The sequence below is a fragment of the Parasteatoda tepidariorum genome, chromosome 6, assembly GCF_982258835.1.
Source record: "Parasteatoda tepidariorum strain Cologne lab strain chromosome 6, Ptep-v5.0, whole genome shotgun sequence".
In the NCBI taxonomy this organism is placed as follows: Eukaryota; Metazoa; Arthropoda; class Arachnida; order Araneae; family Theridiidae; genus Parasteatoda; species Parasteatoda tepidariorum.
In genome coordinates, this window is record NC_141760.1 from 58,805,673 (window position 1) to 58,830,353 (window position 24,681).

Here is a 24,681-nt window from a genome sequence, read left to right on the forward strand (position 1 = left end):
ATTAACTTGCATGTAACTGTACGAAACCTGATTTAAATCAAATTTGGGAGAACTATTGATTGTCTCGTTTTCGATCTCAAGTGTCAATTCAATTTCAATTATAGGATTAATTTTGCGCGACGACCAAATAATGACTTGACTATTTGGGAGGAAACAAATATTAATTTCGCCGCTAGTTTTGCCATATGAAGATTTAATTGCGGATTCTAAGATTTTTGGTTAAGCCACGCAGCGAATCATTGTAAATTTTATATTCTAATCTTGTGGCCTTCTTGGGACCATCTTAGTATTATTAACTTTATTATTTCTTAGAGATTTGTAAGTAATATTACTTCTAGAAATTAAAAGAAATTGATATTTTATTTAATTGTTTTTCTTCGCCTCGTAATTAACACTTCAAATATCGTTAAATATTGTGAAATTTAGTTTGATTTTAAAAAGAGGAAAGAAAACAATTTTGAATTGATGATGCTACCCAGCATATTTGCGAAATGCCAATGCTCTTCAGATATGTTATATTTTAATTAATATTTTGGTAGTTTGCTTGCAGCAGAACTTAATTAATTTATTTTAGTGTTAGAGGTATACTTCTGTCAAACTGTTCAACCTAAAGTTTTTTTTTTATTACTTTATTTTTTTAATTTTATTATTATTTTTATATTTATGTTTAAAGTCAAACTAACTTATTTTTCTCCAATATTGAAGTAAAATAATGTTTAGTAATTCTGATTCTATAAGAAATGGGTATGTTTGATTTTTAATGATTTATTGGTTTCATAATTATCTTCTTTCTTGAATTACCCGTCCATGCCTTAACAGCACTTACCATGAGTGCAGAGATTATAAAAACTCTTAGATTATTTGACTAAATGTTTATTACTTACCACAGTATAAAATGTAAGAAGCTGGACTAAAATACATTTTAACCTACAATTGCTATTAAATAAAGATTCTTTAAAAAAGAAAAAAGGAAAAAGGAATTAAAAGAAATTAAAATTAGAAACAGCATCGACAAATCCCGATATTGTCTTATTTGCATCGCCTTGTTATGCCTCCAACGCCATTGGTTCCATTTATTTTCTTTCTTTAAATATAAAATATGTAGTTCGGATCAAATATTGGTAGATAAGCCGCAATGGCTCAGGGGATAGAGCTTTCGCCTTCCAATGAGGCGAACCGGGTTCGAATCCCAGTCGATACGAATTCCGCATCCGGCTTCCACAGACCACAGTGCTGACTGGAAAATATCCGCAGTGGTAGATGGATCATGGGTTAGAGTCCCTTTGCCGTCAGGCTAACCGTGGGAGGTTCTCGTGGTCTTCCTCTCTATGTAACTCAAATGCGAGTTAGCTCCATCAAAAAGTCCCCCACGAAGGCAAATTTCTCCCAATACTCGATCCAGGAGTTCCCTTGTCTTCTGGATTGGGTTCAAAATTACAAGGCTATGAAGTTGAAGATTAATAGCCGTAAAACCATCAAATTGGGTCGACTGTTCAACGACGGTTATAAAATAAAATAAAATATTGGTAGATGATAGGTTACAACTTAATAAATTTGAATTAATATTCATTTTTAAATATTATTTGTAATGAAATCCTGCAACGGTAAACAATTAATTCATGCACAATTAAATCAGGAGAGGGAAATAAATTTTTATAGCTATTTTGTAATAAGAAGATATTTAGATCAGAAAAAGTTTTTTTTCTTCCTCTTATAATCACTATTTTTATTTTTCAACGTGTGATAAGCTTTAAGGAAAGTCTTTGTGAGAGCAGAATTACAAGTTACGAAGTAGTTCAAGGATACTTTTAATTATCAACTCTACAGATCAGTGTTTTTTCTCTTTTTCCCCTTTTGTTTCACCCCTTTTCACTTTCTAATTTATTGCTGCGTTCTTGCTCCACATTTTTCTGTACTTTTGGAGATTTGTGAATGCCTTTTTCTTGATTATATAAAATTCCAATTTATAATTAAATTTCTCCACTAGTTTTAGGTGAATATGTCATGTCACAAGGACAAACTGAACAAAGATCGTAATCTGTAAAAATAAATGTACGCATAAATTATGTACGCGTGTAAATTAGAGAGAAGAAACGTGTGCATTGTTATGACAGGTTTAAAGGTTAGGTGTGACCCTATCGATATAATTACGACAAGAATAAAAAATAAGCTATCATTATCAATTTATTAAACGTTCTTTTATTGTTGTACAAGATTTGAACGGCTTTTAACCGCACCTTATATTTTAAAACACATTTAAATTACCGAATATAGATCTACTTCTAAAATTCTTATTCGAATACACATGTGAATAGCTCTTTTATTTTTTGTACTAAAAGGGCGTAGTGTTCATTTGGAATTCCATTGCGCTTATAAGAAAAATTATAATTTTCTTGCACCACAACGTTTTTCGAGGTTAATTTTAATTTATCAACTTCAATATAGAGCAGCGATGGCTCAGGGGATAGAACGTTCGCCTTCCAATGAGGTGAACCTGGTTCGAATCCAGTGATGGCTGGTTAATACGAATCCGCATCCAGCTTGCGCCCACCACAGTGCTGATTTAAAATATACTGTGGTGGACGGATCAAGGGTTAGAGTCCCTTTATTGTCAGGCTAACCGTGAGAGGTTCTCGTGGTCTTCCTCTCCATGTAACGCAAATGCGGGTTAGTTCCATCGAAAAGTTCTCCGCGATGGCAAATTTCTCTCAATATTTGATCCCGAAGTTTCCTTGTCTTCTGGATGGGGTTCAAAATTACTAGGCTTCAGAGTTGAACATAAGTAGTCGTAAACCCAATAATTGGGTCGGCTGTTCAACGACGGTTATATAAAAAAAAATATCACCTTAAATATAATCTATCAATCAACATTTATAAACCAGCTTTTTTGCATAGAGTGTGAACTAGTAGTAGGAATTGAAAAAAAAGGAACATGTAAGATAAGTATTGGGACAAAGATTCGCAAGAACAGCGGTTACATGAAGATAATGACCACAATTTATAGCAATTCAACCATTAAATGATGATCTGTCTGCTACTCTGTTACGCATTTTGCGACATAACAGTATGAACCATTTTATGATGTTCCAATATAACGGAAGAGTTGCGATTCGCGATTTTTTTTAAAAAATTGCTTTTTTTAATAAATTTTATTGCTTACATGCTGGTTAAGTTTTTATTTTTGAAATCCGATATTTCTTTAGTGGATAGAGCTTTCACCCCTCTCAAATTCAATTATAAGTTTGAGATATCTGTCTCATTATGGTTTATTATGATATTAATTACAGGATCACAAGGTTTCCGAGAGTTTAAATTTTTTAAATCAGTTACAATTTTTCAAACTTATATTTATGCTTAGATCAAAACAAATAAACCATAATTTCTTTGAGAGTTTGGTTATTTGTATGAAATTATTTAAACAAAATACCATAAAAAAATGGCAAAATTTATAAAACATAATTTCATCTGTATTTCTTGTTGAACTTTTCAAAATAAAATGACTAAATTCAAGAATAACGTATTATGTTTCCCTGATAACTATTCTGACTTTTATAAGATTCTTTTTTGAAATCTATAATTCATTTTCAGCTAATGTATGCACCAAAAACAAATTCAGAACTAGACTAGATACCATTCCAGGCTTGCGAGTTCATCTGCTTGGTATCAGATCTATTATTTTAATGATAAAACGGTTATTGAAAAAAAGTTTCATCTTTCATAGCTAATATCAAAATAATTGGTATTCCTTCTTTGGTAAGAAAGTTTATATGATTGGGGTTCCGCCAGGCTACGGGTTCTGTAGCCGTAAAAAATTGGGAACCGTTGTTCTAGGCCTCCGCCAGGGATCGAACAAAGACATAGCTGGATGTTCAGTGGAAAAAGTCTGTAACAACCAGTCCAGAATGACTTAAGAAGTTTTATATGGTAGTCGCTGCATTATGTATTTTCTCTTATCTGATTCAGAATTTGTTTTGCCTTGTGAATTCAGTTTAATCTTGCCAGAGTAGCAGCTAATATGTATATCAACTATATATTATCCAACATTGTATGAAATAATTGGTTTACTTTTTGTGCATGGCTTATTTAAATTATCAGATTCAAACAATCCATTAAAATTTGTGAGTAAGTAATAAACTATATTTTTCTATAATTTTTAATCCCTTTTTTTAAAAAATTTGTTCTATCTTAATTCCATAAAAATTACTCCCAAATGTTATAAGTATTTACCCTCATAAAGCTAACTTTGAAAGTACCACGAGAAGTGAATTTTGATACTCTATAAAAAAAATGTATTTTTTTTAAAAACAATTGTAATTACTGTTCGCATATAGATAGATAGTTATAATTATTGGAGGGCCTAATAGTCTTGAAATACCTAATCTTGCCACCGTACATCCTCTCTCGGGTGTGATTAAAAGCCAACGTGTCCGAGCTTGTTCAAATCTTCAAAGCACGCACCACAGTTTCTGCAGTCAAAACGCTGTCTTCATTTATATTAAGTTCATCTTCTGGTCTTCTTCAAACTACTGGTCACGTTCAGTTCGCGTTGTAATGTAGTTTGTAAAAGGGTAAGGAAACCCATGGGGATTGTGAAAATGGTAGGGCTGTTCATTTTGGAAGGAGCAAGTCGTAAACCCTAACCACTTGGATTTAAGCCTAGAGCGAGAGTCAAAATCTTCTCCAGCATTTCTAAGTTGTGTTTACACTACACTTCTAGATCTTTTGGTGGAATGGTAACTTTAAAAACTGACTTTTTGGATAAGGTGGGAAGTTGTTTTGCTTTATCTATTAAAAAAGTCACGGATTTAGTTATGGGCTTTGCTTTTTCGTGGATTCTTTATGACTCTGTACTAGCCTATTTCGCCCTCCCCCCTCTCAATGCTGGGAAGTTATTTTGTTTGGTCATTCTTGAACCATTAAAGGATATTTTTTCGGAATTTTTTAAAGTTATAACGAATAAGACAATTATTACGTCTTCTTGGTATTTTGAGAAAACGTGTTTTTTTATTCACACAATTGTTTATTTTTGCACCCGTGCTTTAAATTAAGTAATTATATCTTTTAATGAATATATTTTTTACTAAGCTATATTTTTAATTAAATGTGAATAGACGAGATTTGTTCATATGTACCAAAGGTTTATAGTTTGTATATTTCTAACATCTTGGACTTATTATCAATTAATTTAATTAAAATGCCTAAATAAAATATTAGTTAAAAAGGGAATGGTTAAGAATTTTTATAATTTTAATCAGAATTTCATTAAATATTGAAATTATTTACTTTAAAAAAGAAAGAAAATGAATGATACCGAAATGTTAAAAAAAGGGTTAATTTATAATTTAAGCTAATATAACTATTTTATTATTATAATATAGCTAATTTATATAATAAGGGTTATTTAATTATGCATCCTAGTCTTTTTTTTCCCTTGCGCATTAAAGTATGTTTCTATAAATTTTCCAATTACGGTGATTATTATTGAAAAATTAATGGAGCATTTTTTTGATACTTTTCATTAGTAATTTCGAATAATTTATGATAATATTTTTCAATTAATTTCAAGGTATAAAAAAACGCTAAGGATTTCAAATTATTAGCCAAATAGAAAAACTATTGACAAATTTTCAAATGTCTTCACCAAATGCAAATCGTAAAAATTTTTTATGATTAATTTTCCCCCCATAGAAAACTGTTTTACAGTTGTTTGTTTCAGGCTAATATTATATGGACCCAATTTTAATTTGTTATGCGGCGAATCTACCTAAAATTACTGTGATCGAATAAAAAATCCTGGTTTGTTTAGAAAAATTCATTTTGATGTAATTTTGAGGATTGAGTTAAATATAATTTTTTTTCCAGGAGAAAAATCATTCGCCAATACTTTTGCTAAAACACAATCTTATTCGCCTAATTTATGATATATATTTCATTTAAAAAGACCTCGTTTGTTTACGAACAAGTTCGATTAATTATCAGAAATTTTACAAGTAACCTAACATTTCTCAATTTTCAACAACCATAACTCACAGTTAGACGTTATAATTTGAATTTTTAAGTTTAAGTTTTTTTTCTCTTTTAAAATATCCCAAAACGTTTAAGTTTTATATAATTCGGAAAAAAGTGTATTGAATTAATCAATCTGGTTTTAATTCGTTAACTTTGCGTTAACATTCGGCAACTAAAAAGCGATAGTGTATATTTTGTAGTTAAGTTGTATTTCTTCGAAAGACGATTTTTAAAATTATCACTTTATAAAAAAATAAAGTTAATGAATTTTTTTAAGTATTTTTATTTTTCTTTAAAAATAAAATCTAAAAATAACAATAGTAATGAACATATTATAAAAAAGCTGAGGGTGTATCAGTCTAATAAATAGCTGTATCATTTTTAAACTTTTTAATAAGCTGGATCTGAAATCAAATACCTCACCGCAATAGAGTTGTAGAATTTCCAAATACGTGTTGCTAAAAAGTGTTGGAATTGGTAACGAGATATTGTTAATGAGCAAATGGTAACCTACATATGTCTTATAAGACAATAATACAGCATAATACTACAATAATGTGATATCCGGGCACTTTTTTATCCAACTAATTAAAGGTAATCCAGAAATTGTGTAACCCGATACATTGAAACCTTACTGATGTGAATAAAATGCAAATGATCTCGTGCCCAGCGTGCATATTTTCCCTTCTATTTTGTCCACCTCTATGGTTTTTGTCTTCTCTTTTTTTTAAAATAAACTTGCACCGTCATCAAAAGATTAGATAAAAACCCGAGATTTGCATAACCAGTTGCAATATAATACCTTGCTCCAGGCTTCTATTCAGACTTAGGTACCAAAGAATGTCACAAATGATTTTAATTTATCTAAGTAGTGTTGACGGCTTAGCCTTACTATATTTCCTGAAACTATTTTCGCTTAAAAACATTTTTCTTACAGGCTTGCGTTGGAAAATTATATGTTTACATGATATGGGTAATTAGTATCTAATATTTGTTCCAAATGCCAGGGGAAATAAATTCATACGTAAATAAGTCATTGTAGATGACCAAATTAATCCAGTTAAACAGAGTTGAGTTGATATTTTTAAGGATCGCATCGGATTTTTAATTTATTATTTTAGTACAGAATACATTTTTTTTTAAAACCGAAAATGATTTTAATTTATCTAATATCATTTTTGGCATTAAAAATAATTAAATTTATCGAAGTAGTTTTGAAATTTTAGACTTACTATTCCTTTATTTGCTGAAACTACAATTTTTGCACTGTTAATTATTTTTATTTTATTTATCATTGATTATTATCGTAAATAACACTTTAATCGGATTTTTAATTTATTATTTTCACGAGTAATAAATTTTTTTTAAAACCGAAAATTATTTTAATTATTATAATATCATTTTTGTCATTAAAAATTTATTTTAATTTATCGATGTAGTGTTGAAAGTTAAGATTTACTATTACGTTATTATCTGAAACTGCAATTTTTGTGCTGTAAAATTTTTTCATTTATCTTTGATTATTATCGTTAATAATACATTAATAACTTGCATTAAAAATTGTGCAATTTTTAAAATTTTCGGATTTTATTTTTCGAGTTGTTTTTCGATAACGTATAACGATAACGATTTCGAGTTTACGATAACGTATGTTAAATGTTCGGATTATCTATTTTTTCCCCTCATTTTTGTTTTGCTTACAGTTTTAAAAAACATCGAAACTGAATTTTTGTATTGTGCAAGATTGTAATTACATTTTATTTGTTTGGATGTCATTAAAAATATAAATTATTTTTCCCTAATTATTTTTTGGTTCTATAATGTTTTAAAAGAAAGCTCCTTATTTTATCTATTCTTTTAATCCTTCAATTAATTTTGCATATTTTAAGATGTGAAATTCATATAATTTAATTTTGAAAAATTACTGTTCTTATTTTTCTTTCAACCCAAGTAAGAGAGATAGAGAAAAATATTTTTCAAAAGGAAAAAGGAAAAAAAAAATATTAAAACAATTTTTTAAACAATTTATAAATACAACCTAGATTTAATAATAGCATTAATTTTCAAGCTATTAAATATATCATTTTTAAATGTGTGAAAACTAAAAAGTAACAACTGAATATGGAAACAAATGTCATGAATTTCTTCAGGAATTAAAATAACTATATCCCTTCAATATTTTACGTAAATGAGTGCACTAAAACTTTATAACTATATATCGAAATGTTATAGTATCATAATTAAATTTTTTTTAATAAAAGTATATTGTTAAGTATGATTACTGAAATCGATTCTTAAATAACATGATATAAAGATCTTTTTTTCAATTTCTTCTAGTTTCTTCCATTTTGTCCAGTTTCTTCCGTTTTTATTTTCAGTTTTTTCCTGTGTTCTAGAAGAAATATTTTTCTTTCGGACAAAATGACAAATCTGATTAAAAATAATTCCTTTTAATATGCTTCTTTTAACAAAAAATATCTCATTGAAACTCCATTTTTATTTTTTCGACATGGATATGCTTATTGTAAAAAAAATGAACTCATGTTCTCAGAAAAATTAAATGTTCTAATGTATTCTAAAGCCAAAAAAAACTCAAATGTAATATTGACAAAGGCGAGATAAAAAAAAGTTATATACACAGTTTTCATTAGACAACTCTTATCAATCTTAGCTCCTGCACGTGAAAAACAATTTTTTTTAAAAAAAAAAAATCGTTTCCCTAAAGTCGCAGTTAAAAATAATTCTATCTGAAATAAAATTATTCTGTAAGACATACATCATGGCTTTTTAAAAACGTGACAGAATGTCAAAGTAATTCTTTCTTCACCACAAATGAGTCTATTCATGTATCAAATTATTTTCAACAGTATCTTTCTGTTAGAAAACGTCTATTTTTACAGCTTTTGCTCTGAAAGTCTTAATAAATAGCTCCTCCTTTCTGCTTCTTCTCAACGAATCGTGTATATACTTAACTTATTAATCTACTTTAGCAATTGCAGCGTGATTAATTCGCAGTCACTTCAGACATAGGCCTTTCTGAACTTTCACGAAAACTTTTGAAGTCGACAAAAGTTCTCCACAGTTTTAAGAATGTGTGACACAGGGAAATTTTCAGCCCCGCTGACTCTGAGCCTTCCGGCGAATTAAGGGTGGCTACTTCCCCACCTTTTCATTAATTTCGAGTGGTAGAATTATTTTAATATGTCCTTGCCCATTAAGGCTTGATTTATAATTCAAGGTAGACAAAGTATGCGTCCAAAATTAAACCGCTTACGTGATGGTATAATTGTTTGATTAAGCCGCCACTTCTCCTAATAAAAGAGATATCTGCCATGGCCAGTTTCGAACCATTTTCTTTTTAGTGGCAATTCTGTCTCTCTTCATTGGTTTTATTCTTCTGCAATTTTACGATTGATAAAATTAAGTGACCATTTTCTTCTGTAATTCTACGATTGACAAAATTAAGTGACTATTTTCTTCTGTAATTCTACGATTGATAAAATTACGTGACTGTTTTCTTCTGTAATTCTACGATTGACAAAATAAAATGACTATTTTCTTCTGTAATTCTACGATTGAGAAAATTAAGTGATTATTTTCTCCTTTTGTTGAAATATTGCTTAAATCGAATATTTTTACGATATTTGTCTTTTGGAACGTTTTGGTTTTCCATAGCGACCATTGAAATACATTCTGACGATTCTTAACTTGGTATCCTTTATCCTCCCTGTCTTTATCCTTTGTTTTCTTCGGGATTGGATTGTTTTATTCGTAAAATCGCGAATTTCGACATTACGTTTGTCACAGACCATTTGTTAAAAATTAGTTTTTTAATTTTTTAACAATTTTTGCTTAAAAATATTTATTGTTCTTAAAGTGTCTTGAAATGTAATAATTTTCAAATATCCTCGATGTTCTTATCCTTTTTTCTTCGTTGGGACTGTTTTATTCGTAAACGCGAATATTTCATCTTTGTTACAGGCCATTTATTAAAAATTAGTTTTCAAATTTTTAACAACTATTGCTCAACAATTATTTGTTATTCCTAGAGGGTCTTAAAATGCTATAATTTTTTCCCTTGTAGAAAAAGAAAGTATAAACTTTGAAAACCATTCCAAAAAGCTCCATTTTCGAATCTGTTTTTTTTTTCTTCTTCTTTTTACCCACTAAAATATTATTTTGTTTAACATAATTAGGTATGATTCGTTTTTGTAAGAATTTGTTTGTCTCGCGAAATTTGAAAAGCAATTTTTAATATTTGTCCTATAGAAAATAATGTATTGTTTAATGTAGATTTTTGCTGGAGTTGCTCTATAATTTTACAATCTATGTAAATTGAAGTCACTTATAAGCCACTTATTGTAGAAAAAATGCATTGCAATTTTCTAGACATAAGGTTATGATCACTTTGATGTTGAATAAGAGATTAAATTTAAAAAATATACTTTATTTTTGTGGTTCTTTTATCATCGTTCTGCATGTTCCGCTTACCAGTTTTGTTCCTTTCCTTTTGTGTAATTTTTTCTCTTTATGTTCTTTTATATTTTTATTACGTCACTTTATATTCTCTTTATTATTATTCCTTCTCTTTATAGTTTATTTTATGTCTTCTAGTAATGTTTTAATTATATTTACGTAGTAAAATTTTAATTATTATCAATATATTTTTACCCCCTCGAGAAATTGTTCCTCTTGTAGGCGGGCTTCCACAACCACAACCTTGAGTTTCCTGAAAAATCTATTTTCCTTTCATCGCTTAATTTCTTTAATTTGAATTATTAACCATGTTAATTTTGGCTCCAGTCAACCGATTTCAGCTTTTGTTTAATTGAACCATAGTATATTTAATCCCATTTAAATTAAATAAATTTTTCTTAAACTAATTTTTTTTTAAAAATTTCAATTCTTCATATATATATATATATATATATATATATATATATATATATATATATATATATATATATATATATATATATATATATATATATATATATATATATATAAATGCACCTTATATTTCTTCGGTCTACGCATGATTTAATGATTTATCCTTACTCTTTGGCCACGCCTTACTCAATAGCTGTAAACTGACTCGAAACAATCGCTTCTAAAATAGAAAAGTTGTTCTTAAAACAAAATTAGTAATGTATAACCATAAAGTTCCACTTTTTAATTCCACTTTCTCTTTAAATTAATTGATTTACAATTCCTTGCAATTTTATTTTAATATTTTTTTAATTCTAATTTCCATGGAAATCATTTTTCAAAGCCTTATTATTCGAAAGTGTTAGTTTCTTGCACTTGAGATAACTTTAATCTTGACATTAATAAAAATTCACAAAAAAAAGGAGTAACAAAAAAGAAAAGTGTTCACTCATATCATCTTATCGAGTGCATTGTGACCCCGTCTCATCATTTAATTATCTCTTCCCTCATATTAAATCCGTTTTTATAATTTCAAGATTTCAAATGGCAACGGTTCGGAAAAGTATCATTATCGATGACAATGGTGTTCGGCTAGAGTTCTTGACGCGTGTATGGGGGGGAAAAAGGCTCGAAAAGTCCACAAAAGGGGTACAAAATCATCCATTTGGAACGATGAACGTGAAATTCCTTTTTATTCACTTTGCAGGAGAGGCCTAGTGCTATTGAAGTTGATATTTTGAATAGAACCCTTCGTTGGGGCTAATTAGCATAATATTAAAGTTCCGGAAAATGAAGTATAGGCGGAAGGACTTTTTGGTTGTTAGTTCATGAACAAAGCCAGGTATAGAAGTTGTGTTTCTTGGAGTATCTGTATAACCAGTTTTTTTTTTAATTTTCCTCCTCTCTTCTTTCGTTCGACACTACCAAAAAGTTATTCTTTTGTAAGTTTGACGCTTTGTCTCTCTTCTTGAGTTAAAGCATAACTATTTTCTGCGGTAGAAATTTAACCAGATTTCTCCGCGATGAAGATAATTGGATTTGTTAAAATTAATTCTCTCGCGAAGCTGTTCAGTACGGAGTTCATTTAAAAGTTTGGTGGCGAAACTTTTTTTTTTCGTCCATCGCTCGTTCTACTTAATACTTTGGAATTAGATTTATAATTGAGTTTTCTTGTGGGATGTGCGTAGAGTTATACTAAAATTACTGAAGTATCCTGTTTTTTTTCTTCTTATGATTTAAATAATTTGACTAAGAATTGCTATATAAATATTTAATACAATTATTTTGAAAAATGTGCAAAATTTTTTAAGCTTAAAAGCCCTTGAAATAAAGGCGCTGCAAAATCAAAAAATTTTCAGAAATATACTCAGTATACGTCTTAATCCACTAAATTTTGACGCTTTATAGATGACGAGATCAGACTCTGAACTGATAGCCTCACCATCAGAATGTTCAACAGATTTAACAAGCGTCAATTACTTTTGTACACTTCATCTTTCATGGTGCTTACCAATTGTTTCAACAGAAAAAGCCTTTTCATTGTTTAAAAATTTCTTTTTAGTTGAGTCAATAATTTTTTTTTAAATTATTGAAATTTTTCCTACGTAACATCAAAAATTTTAACTGCTCCGCAAATTTGGATTTTGTCTTGAAAGTTTAAATCATTTTCAATGGCTAGACACAGAAATATAAATTTTATAAATTAACTTAGAAATCAATTTTTTGAAAAGTTGTGCCATTAATTAATGCAAGATAATTATTTGTGTTACGTAAGGAACTTATCACAGTCTTTAAAATATTTCTGATTTTTTTTTCAAAATACAAGCACTGACCACTGCGCTGACATAAAATATCCTCAGTGGCAGACAACTCATGGTTAGAATCCCCTGGTCGTTGCGCTAACCATGGGAGGCTTTCCGTGGTTTTCCTCTCCGTGTAACGCAAATGCAAGTTAATTCCATCCAAAAATCCTCCACGAAAACTAGTTTATCCCAATTCTCTACCCAGGAGTTCCTTTGTCTTCTGGGTTGAGATCAAAACTACAAGGCTACGAAGTTGAGTATTAAAAGGCTTAAGCTCAGAATTAGGTCCTCTGTTCAACACCGGTTATAAAATAAAATGGAAAGACAAAGAAAAAAATTTCAATTGTTTTCAATATATTTTGTATCCCTTCAGCTGGATTATTATGTAAAAAATGTTAATTATGTCTTTTTTTTTAATAATAATGTTGTATTAACAAAAAGTCAATGTTCTGTTTACTAGTCAAATATTGTGGAATGACCCAAATGTCCTATTTTTATATGAAATAAAAAAAAAATTTCCTCCTAAATTCATTTTTAGTCTATTTTGAAGTATTATTCAACTCTTAGAATGATTTTTATAACTACATATTGCTCATAACCTACAGTTTAGGTTGTTCCTTTGTAACAGTGCGTAGGTTCCATGCCCCAAAGGCTAATAGTCCGTTTAAAAACTTTCATTTAAAGTAGCCCGTGTTTACATATGGGAAAAAAAATTTCATTCATTATAATTAAAAAAATTATTTTTTCAAATTTATTTTTGCATTTTTTTAAAAAATAAGTGTCTAAAAAGGTTTTATGTCTAAAAAATGGAAAAATAGTAGGGACATCATTTACTTATCTCAAGAAATAAATATCTTAGGAATAAAATACGGCCTTCTATGACGTATGTGTCTTTATAGCGTCTTTTAAAGCAGTACTAATAATTTATCTTAAGCTTAAGTGAGCTTTTATTGATTTGTACATTTGCTGCTTTTGGCTGCAAAACAATGCTCGGAAGGTATATAATTTTGCATTACAAATCATTTCAAAATCATCTCTTTTGTTCATCGTTTTTTTTTAAAGCTCTGCGTAATGTGAAATGCTCAAAACGTAATTCAAAAAAGCGTACCATTGGCGATGATAAGTGACTGTCTGCTACTGTGCAGTTTTACCCTGTAAAATAGGTCACAAATCATGCTACTTTATTTTATTATTATTTTTTTATATTTAATTTATTTCATCGCGTTCGACCCTTAAATCATTGAAAGTTCGAGGTCGGAGCATTTCCCGAGATAAAAACGTGTTTTGTTTAGCGATGCTACTTATTATTTATTTCTGATCTGTCTCCATTTTTTTCCCCTTGTTTTAATGCTGTTGGATCAATAAGTTTTGGAAAGTTAAAATGCTCAAAGAAATTCGTTGAGAGAAATAAATGCTTTTCAAATTTTAATTGTCTTAAACTTTTAATTTAAATTCTCGGTAGTTAAAATTGACTGGTAAGCAATTTATTGCAAAACATGTTTATTTATGGTATGCCTTTATTTTAAGGGCAGCCTATGTAGCCGTTTTACCTTAGGTTATTTTAAAGATGTTGTTTTCTGTTTCAATTTAAACCTAATAATTTATAGACGCTTTAAATAAATCCTGCTGAAAGAATTTTAGTTTCAATCTTGTTTGAGTTATTGTTTTTAGACTGTTTGACAGCAAAATTACATTATTATGAGGTAAAGTAATTTTACAGTATATATTTCTTCTATTATAAACTATATGATTTCCTACTGTGAAAATGTGGTTGACCTTGTATTGATTTATGATAAAGCTTTAATAGATATGTAAATAATTTATTAGTATTCACCAATGGCCTTTTATATACCACAAAAAATATTAAACTTTTTTAAGACTTAAATAAATTCTAGAATCTTAATCGCTTTAAATTTCGATTTCAAAGCAAATAAAAGTGTGAACATAAAAACTTGTAATTCGTATCAAAACTACACTCGAATATTTACTATTTGTAATACATATTGTTTGTTAGACAATGTTTACGACTTTTAATTACTGTAAGAAGATGATTTTAATACTGCCATATCGCCATGGGATTTTCAGCGTCTTAGCAGATAATTCTCACACCGAATTTCGTTACTTTTGTGATAGCGATTTCTCTAATTTACTTGAGCTATGCACACAAAACCTTTTAAAAAAAATATATGGGTTTGATTTTCAAGCAATTTTTCACTCCATTCGCAGATTTGAGTCTTCCATCAAATGTTGCACTTCAGCGCTTGCAACTTCACAGCTCCCGGCATGTTGTACCCTTTTTTTTTGTTTGTTTTTTAAGTGAAAATTTTATTCGCAAGCAACTTTTATTCCAGGCACGGATTCGAGTTTTATTTTAGCATTTCAGTTTCTCAGTTTGGGCATTTAACAGAATAATAACTTGGCATGCAGGAATTATTTTTTATACCGAACAACCGACCCAATTTTGAGTTAATTACTATCAATGTTCATTCCGATCCGTTGCCTTGTAATTTTGAACCCAACCCAGAAGATAAGGCCTTCGTAGAGGACTTTTTGATGGAACTAACCTGCATTTGTATTAAATGGAGAGGAAAATCACTAAAACTTCCCACGGTTGACCCGACGGCAAAAGGATTCTACCCCATGATCCGTCTACCACTGAGGATATTTAGCGTCAGCACTGTGGAGCCGGAAGCATAATTCGTATCAACCAGCTATCGTTGGAATTTGAACCTTGTGCACCTCATTGTGGGAAGTGAGTGCTCTATCCCCTCAGCCACCTCAGCTTCATGCTGGCAGTTTGTAAGAAACAGTAAATAATGATTTCCAACAGCTTGCAACTTCCCTATTGTGTGCAAGACACTTCTTTTTTCATGTCTGTACACCTTTTTTTTCAGGGGAAAAAATAATTTTTCCAACAATTATATTTGACCCATACATTAGTATCTTACTTTATCTTGTAAATTATAGCACTTCAGCTTTTCTGATTGGCATGGGAAATTTAGTACACTAGCACTTTTAAAGGAATATGAAATTTTCATTCACCACTTTCAGATTTAAGTCTTACTTTATCAGATATCGCACTTTTCGCTTGCAACTTCTCTGTTAGAGCAATTTTATAAAATACAAATTAAGCATACAGTAATTGTAAAGACATACAAGATTACGCTCAACACTGTAAAATTATAGTTAAAAAAATTAAATTTTAAAAAATAAACAGCAATTGCAGCTACTAAATTAGCGATGCAACATATAAATATTTGGCATTTAGCCTATACTGCTGAACGCAAAATATTCATTTCGGACGAATAAAGGAAGAAGCGTCTGCCGAAGACAAAATTTAGTTCGTTTACATTTGTCTTTCTTCCCCCCCCCCTTCTTGGGAAAGGTTAATTCAATTAACAAAACAATAATGATGATAAACAAATTTGTGAAGGGTCCGATTAAAAGATAAATTATTTTGTGAAGTGTCCATTTTTAAGTTATAATATTTTGTGAAGGGTCCGTTTTTATGAAAAGATATTTTGTGAAGGATCCGTTAACGGACCCAAATTTCTTCTAAACAGATCCCTGATTTTTTAAGTCTTATTTTATCAAATCGCATCACCTATATATACTTGCAAATAAATATATGCTTGCAAATTCTATGTTTTAATGGCATGGAAAATCGATTCATTAGAAATTTCCACGCAGATTCGAGTCGGACTCTGTACTGCAGCAAATTATACCTCTTTCACCTTTGTAATTTCTGTTTGGGCCGTTTAATCGCCTTATACTCCCTATTTCAATGGACTGAATGCGCAAATTTTTAAGTGGCCGCTTCCTATAGTTAATGGCTGACAATTTAAATTCTCAGCACTTTGTTAATTCTCGGAAATTATATTCGCTCTAAGATTCATAATAAATACCTAGTTATAAATTTATAAATTTAGATGCTAGTTTTTTACTTTTGATTCTTACAAAAAATAATTCTATTACTTTCGTAAAAGGTGTATAATTTTCTCAATATTTTCAGCAAAATGTTGTTCTACCAAGTAATCAAAAACAGATTCACCTAACCTGTTTGGATAATTAGTTTCGAATCGAAAAAGAAGTTTTCTTATTAGTAAAAAGTAAACTTCTTCACTAGAAACTGTTTACCGAGCAGATCTTATAATAACGTAGAAGAATCCTGAAAAATATTTCCTGGAAATTCGCGTAGGGTAATGTTCTTTTTGCGTGATAGGAGAAAAAAAATTTCTTCATTCCTATGTTGAGTTAAATGCACTCAATATGTTAAATTCTTATTTCGGCATAAAATGTGCTTAAGTAGTAAATTACTCAAGCATTTATCCTGAATAATTGTGATTATTGCAATTATATAATTTATTCGGACTAAAAGATGCGATTTAATAGATAAAAGTAATAGTAAAAAAACTTTAAAAAAAATCTATCATGAAATTAAAAAAGAAAAGAAAATGATCAGAATCGTGTGGATTTTCAGATTTTCATTTCATGGTTTCTTACTTTATGGCTATAACTTTGTTAAAAGTTATAACTTTATGTTATTGGTACCTAATAATATATAACTTTATGTAAAAAGTTTAAAGTTGTACCGATAAATAGTTATGGAACCTTATAGTTGAACTCTAAAAATTTACGACTTGTGTAAAATTTTTTAAGCCTGCAAATGTTTACAGCTATTTAAATTATGAAAAATGAACTTGAACCTTCGTTTAACATTTTATTCATATACTAAAGTTAAAAGTTTTCCAAGAGATTAAATATTTAACCTTTCATTTTGTCACAAATTTCGAAAGATAGCGATATTATAACTTACCTCTATTTTTTCTGTCTCTAATGATCAACCTTGTCAATGATAAAGCTTTCTTCAACTAAAAATAACGTAGGTTACATTTCCCAACTGGTGAAAAGTTGAAGAGGATACAATGAATTTGAATATTTTCTTAAAAAATATCAGATTTTTTTTCCTTTAAAAATACATTAAATTAGCTTTTGAAGTTGACACAACTTACAAAATACCACTAAGCAACTTAAGTTAATAATAAAAAAGTGTGTTTGGCATGCGATATTTTACTTGAAAACTAAAGTTCATATCATTATTTTTTCAAGAAATTAAATAAAATAAAATTGTTTGAAATCTCCAGAAATTGTGTTTTTATAACTTTATTTTACTGTCACTAATAAGCTTTCGTCAACTAATGAGTTTTAACTACTTTTTAAACTTTACTTTTTGCTAACTACTTTTGTTTCTTCTCAATCACGTCTTGAATGTGGGTGCCTGATTTTGAGCGCTTGAAACATGTAGACTGTTATTTCCAATTTGTTTATTTTTAAAACGAATGAAGCGTTTAATCTAGTAAAGAAAATGTAGTCAACGTCTCAAGGCAGGTGAAAAATGGAAGAGTATATGATGAATTATGAATATTTCTTATAAAAACAGAGTTCGTGATTTTTTTGATTTTTTTTTTTAAAAAAATCAAAAGAATCAGATTTTTTTGATTTAAATCGGATTTTTTTGATTTAAATCAGATTTTTTTGATTTTTATTCAAATACACTGTAAGAACTTTAATTTATGATTAAAAAAAATTATAAATGTTTAATTAAGTTAACTTAATATTAAAACTATATTGTAACAATATTTTAGAAGCTCTAATTAAAATAACTTTTCATTATAATACATGGCTTTGAATGCATAGCAACCATTTTGAAACAAATGCATGATTAAAATTTAAAGACTAGATGAAATAAAGAATTTAAAGAATACTTCAGGGGTCTGTCTGGGTTTTTCTGAGAGGTACCTATTTTGTGAAAATTAAAAATTATATTATAAAATCAACACAGATATAGTAAAAATACGGATTTATCGTTTCTTACGAGACACAAAAATAAAATTTTAAGAAAAAGGATTTTGTGTGATTATTCTATCATTTTTCCTAGCGTTGAATTTGTAAAGGTACCATTAAACGGTAGCAAACCATAACTTTAATTTAAAATTGTGATTTCTTTTTTTTTTCTCTTGATTTTTAAAATGACAAAATAAATGTAGCAGACTGTGTTTATAAATGTAGTCAATCATCAAAAAATAAATAAATATTTAATCTATATATTTTTATATTAAAATATTCATTTTTAATTCTATATCAAGATAAGTTAAGCTAAAAAAAATTTAGAAAATCTATGTACTCATTGAATTTTTTTTCACAAAATTTCTTTATAGAAAATTAGATAATGTCAAAGATACTGTAAACATATTATGCGAAAAAAATACCAGTTAATAACCCTACTGCAACAAACAGACTTTGAAAGAGTTTGAAAGGGAAGAATGACACTATATTAGGAAAAAAACATCTGAATTCATCAGCCCCTTTTTTTTCTTCTTCTGTTTTTGGCATATTAGGGTAATTTCTTTTTAATATAACCTCAAGCTTCTTAATAAACATTACATATTTATATTACATATATCCATACATATTTAATTCACGCTTTTTCATTCAAAAGGTAGAATTTTGATTAACATTATTTGTATTATTTTTTGAAAAAAATTTATGTTTATTAATTACTTTCTACAGCTATGCAAGTCCATATTAAGACAGCATTAAATGTTTACTTTAATCTATACTTTCAATTTCAAGAATCAAAAGATTTTTAAAAATGTAAATTCAAATGTGTTGGAATTTAACACACACCAAGAAAGAAAGTAATTTCATTAACTAAAATTAATTAATGCAGCAATTTATTTAAACTAAATTTTAATGCTAAGAAAAGAAAATAATAAAAGTATCAAAAATTTGAAACACTGTTTAACTTTTAAAATCAATATATATAGGTAAAAAAAAATAGTTGATTTATATCAATGATTTAAAAAAAAAAAATCATTTGATTTAAATCATGATTTAAATCAAGCTGATTTAAATCAACGAACCCTGTAATAAAATTATCAGATTTTTTTTCTATAAAATCATATTAAATTACCTTTTGAAGTTGACACAACTTACAAAATACTATTGAGCAACATAAGCAAAAAGTGCGTTTGGTGTATGATATTTTATTTGGAAACAAAAGTTCGTACTGATTATTATTTCTTCAAGAAATTAAAAAAATAAATAAAATAAACCTTTCACATTGTCTCAAATCTCAAGAGATTGTGCTTTTATAAAAATAATTCTATTTTGCTGTCATTAGTGATATATTTAAAATGTTTGGACAAATGAATTACAACAACCAAAATTGAAACCTTGTTCAACTTACCTTTCTAAACCTTTCACATTGTCTCAAATCTCATGAGATTGTGCTTTTATAAAAATAATTCTATTTTGCTGTCATTAGTGATATATTTAAAATGTTTGGACAAATGAATTACAACAACCAAAATTGAAACCTTGTTCAACTAAAGAGAATATATAGCTTATGTTTCTAGACAGATGAAACATTGCCGAAGATTTGGTGAGTTCTCAGACTGTCACTATTATTTTTAAAAAGATAAAGATCTACCGGTATCTTCTTATTTTCATCTGCCCCTCTTTTCTTTTTTTTTCTCTTTTTCCTCATCGCTTTTCATTCTGTCTTCAAAATCTAACTTTGTTTTAAAAGATAAAAACATTTTGTCATCTGAATGTGTCACTTCGTTAAGGATGTTGAAAAAGTATTTAAAGTGACATGCGTCAGTGGCGTAGTTCGTTAGTTTTTAAATCTGACGTGAAATTATCTGTGCCTGTTCGTAATTATGCTTTGATTTTAACAGCCCTTATATACATTTTATAAACGAGATTAAATGATGCTGACATTTTTCCTGGTATTGTTTTGCTTTATGACTTTTCGCCATAAAATAATTAATTTAAAATTAAGCTACTTCCGTTAGTTAAAGAGAATATAAGATCTTTACTGAAACACTAAAGTTTCTGTACACTTAAATTAACTTATGTTACTTCATCATTATCAATCGTTCGACAGCCCAGGGTGGGCCTTGGTCTTCTCAAGAAGTTTTTTTCCAGGCTTTTTTTTTGCTAGTGATTGCCAATTTTTAGTTTTTAAAACCAAAAGGTCTTTCTCTAGGCCATCTATCCATCTCAATTCGGTCTGCCCCTTTTTCGTGTGCTAACTGGTCTGGCATTAAAAACTCTTTTTGTGGTCCATTCTGATCTGGCCTCCCCATTTTATTTTTTGTCGTTTAACTTATGTTACTTATTTTTCCGCTATCTAAAAAACTCAAATTATGTACTACAATAGAACAATCAACACATTAGTTGACCATAATCAATCATCAATAACTTTGAAAAATGTAATACAGGGAATGAAATGGTTTAAAATATAATTACAATTAAGTAGTTTACTTATTTTTCGGTATTTAAAGATTCAAGTCAATACAATTAAACAATAAACGTTGATATATAGAAAGAGAAACAAACTTTTGAACTTTAACGATACGGAGACCTTTTAATGTGCAACTAAATTGCGTAAAAGTCTTGCTTCCGTCTTTTAACGGATCGCCATAGTTAATGTGCAAATTAGCTAGGTAAAGTAATTACGAGCTTAGCGGAACTGGCACATTAAGGTTCACAAATAAATACTTCAGGAAGGAAGAAAGAAAAGACTGCCGAAATCTGTGCAGTCACTAGTGAGGAAAGAGGGATGGAAAATGTCGAAACCAATTAGGTTTGCCGGGTGAAACTCGGAGGCATATCTAATAATATTGATTCAACTCCTCTGTTTTTTACTGCAATCAAACAGAATTTGATGTTTTCCGTCTTGACTTTAATTGCTTTTTGCATTAAAATTATTTTATAAGCTTAAAATGATGAAAAAGAATGCAAAAATAATATCTATTATATATGCAATAACCTCTTCAAGATCGGTCGAAGGCAAAAGAAGCACTTCCGCAAGCCCGTACGATCCTAGTTTATACGTACTAATAACCGATGTGATGCGAGATTACCGAATTGAAACCACGAGCCGCTGGAGTTAGAAAGGCTCGTTTCATTTGTGATAACGGGGACCGTGAAGGGAAAATCACGTGTTCGTGCCATGGTATGTCATCCTGGTCCTGAGGGAATTAAAATGATAGGTTTCTTACAATTATTTTTCAGATTAGGAAGAAAAGAAAAACAATTGTCCCCTTTTTAAGGGCTATGCCTCACTTAGAGATTCTTTTGTTTTTTTAATGTTTTTGTATTGTACTTTGTATTGTGCTAGTAGTAGATATGTTATTTTTAAAAGTTTCGCATTATTAATTATGTATTTTTGTCTTTTTCCAGGTCAATAGAAAATGCATGTAAAAGAATTGTTAGGTCTCTCAGGTGATGGCAGGCGATGAAGAGCTCTCGTCGTTAGACGACTGGGGCCCTTTTGAAGACGACTGGGCCCCTGTGCATTTTCTGGTCCCGCCACCACCTCCACCTCCATCTCTAGGTTCTGTGTGTTCTGGAAACGAATTCTACTGTCAATTAGAAGGGGGCCCAATGGGAGCTCACTACAATAGGGCCTCGTTTCCATCTTTGCCCATCATCGCTGTCTGTTCGTCCGTCGTCCTTGTTGCTGTCCTCGTTGCATCTTTTCTGTTTTGGCGGTAAGTTGAATTTCATTTTATTAATGTCGCTCGCTAAATGAACTTTGAGAATCTGGAAATGATGTTCAAAATAACCATATACAACGAAAGTCTCGCTTAAATACATCAAATGGCCAATGAATTCGAAACCTTAGATTAATATCTTATTAGACCTCTTTCTGTGCAGCTTAAATTCATGCGGGCTTCTATTCTACAAGTTTCTAGAGTGCGTTTTACGTCCAGAAAATACCATGCTTTGGTTACGCAGACATTAAGATCCCGTAAATTGGATGGAAAAGAAGATAGTTGTCGATTGTCCCTTGCCAACACGATCCAAACATTTTCTATTGGCGAGATCTGAGTTTTGCTGTGGTAAGAGAATATGTTGAAAGTCAGATTTATTTTGAACGCTTCTGGCATTATGTGCAGTTGCATCTGTCAATATGGTATTGAGTGGTTTTTTTCCCCTCGTGAAACATCAAGACATCATTTCTATACCACCAAAAAATGCCCCGCACAATATTCCCACCAGATCATTTAACTCCAGGGAAAATAAAAAATTTTTTTTTACAGATTTTTAATTCATTGGCCAGTGTGTGCGTACGTCATCATAATATTATTCTCATCATGTTGAGGATATAACGCTTGTAGAGCCCTGACCTACGTTAAGATCTTTTAACCATTCTTTTCTTTCGGTTTCCTTTTTCGTATAGTTAATTTCAGGTCCTCCTCAATTCATACCTTCCATTTAGTTCTAAGTCTTACTCTCTATATATTGATCCTGGTTTTCCGGCTAATAATCTTTCGACATTTCTTTTCGAGTTCATTAAGATACTTCGTAACTATTGAATTCTTTTAGTTGTTAAATTTTTTCAGTTCTTGTAGTTGTTACAATATTTGGTTGGTTCATCATATCTATTTGTTGTGATCCTGCCTTGTCCATTCTCAGAAATTCCGCCAAAATATTACAACGTTAACAAATATTTAATAGCCCACGATCCTTTTCTAAACTACAAAATAAGGTATAATTCGTACACCATTTGCATACCCTCCAACTGCTACGGAATTTCCGTAGTTTCAGAAATCTTCTTTTCTGACGGTAGCAAAATTAATGTCTTAATATTTAAAAAAAAATTAATTTTAGTGTAACTTGTCCACTATTACTTATAAAAGTGCAGGCCATATGGCTAGATTCTTAAGTTCTGATAAAAGTTTTATGAGAGATCCATTTGCTTTAAAAATTTCTACTTTGGTTCGCTACCACTAGAAAGAATTATTTTCAAAATCCTCATAAATTGGAGGGTATGCATTTGTGTGAAAGAAAATGGGAATGCCGTAGTTGATTTCTAATATAATGTGGGGAAAATTACTGACAAATCATATACAAGCATATTAAGTAACTGAGGGACTTGTGCAAATAATAAGGTAAAGCTAGTTTTTTTTAAATTTTATTTTTTCCGGGGGATATATAGCTGTAACAATCAATGCAAGAACCGGGCTCGAATATAAAATTAGACCTCATCTGCGGAGGAAAACTATGTAAATCTATTGATTAGTTTAAATTTCATAACATTTTTTTAAAAAAATATACGCATTGAAATGTCGCAAAACAAAAAATGAAAAGATATAATTTCTTCATCAGCTCACACGATTTTATCCGCAAAAAGGAGTGCTTTCTAATATTGTATCAATATTACCAAAGCAAATTATATCAATACATTAGTGTGGGGAGCACTAAAAAAATGAAACAAAATAGAACACATTAAGTAAAAAATATGTCACGCAAAAAAAGGAAAATAAAATGTAAAGAAAAAACTGAACAAAACACAAAACGAAATCTATAAAGCTAGTAGCGAATTCAAATGAACTTACATGTACCGAAATCTTTCAAGAATGATTTAAAATATTTTCGTAATAAGATTGCCAGATTACGAAATTTGAAAACAGAAGCGCAAATGGGGTTAAAAGCGTAAACAGAGATATTTTGTTTTATGGCGCGTTCCTACTGCAGTACTGAAGCGCGTTTAATTTGTTCGTTAACAAGGAGTGATCCGAAAATGGATGCGCGCAAAGTAATAATATTATACTGGATAATTTAAAGAAGTTTATAATGAATAAGGTTGATATTAAATTATATAATTTTAATGAATTGGTGATAAAAGATGTATAACTTGCCCTAATATTGACAAAATGTTTTTGGCTATATTGATACAATATTAGAAAGCGCTCGTTTTTGCGGATTTAATCGTGTGAGCTGATGAAGAGATTATATCTTCATTTTTTGTTTTCTGGCTTTTTTATATATTTCTGTTTTTTAATTTTTTAAAAAATATTTTATTTTAATAATTTTCCTTCTTCTCTTTTCATTAATTTTTCTCTCCATGTTTTCTCTATATTTT

General features: G+C 29.5%; 1 protein-coding gene across 1 annotated transcript in view; it reads left to right on the forward strand.

The window, feature by feature from the left end:
- The window catches only part of LOC107440268 (uncharacterized), a 177,401-nt gene that overhangs the window by 57,594 nt on the left and 95,126 nt on the right, over positions 1 to 24,681 (forward strand). The window contains exon 2 of the mRNA XM_016053147.4: positions 21,993 to 22,303. Within this exon, the coding sequence (XP_015908633.2) occupies positions 22,038 to 22,303 (266 nt within the window). The 5' untranslated portion in view covers positions 21,993 to 22,037. The remainder of the gene's footprint in view (positions 1 to 21,992; positions 22,304 to 24,681) is intronic.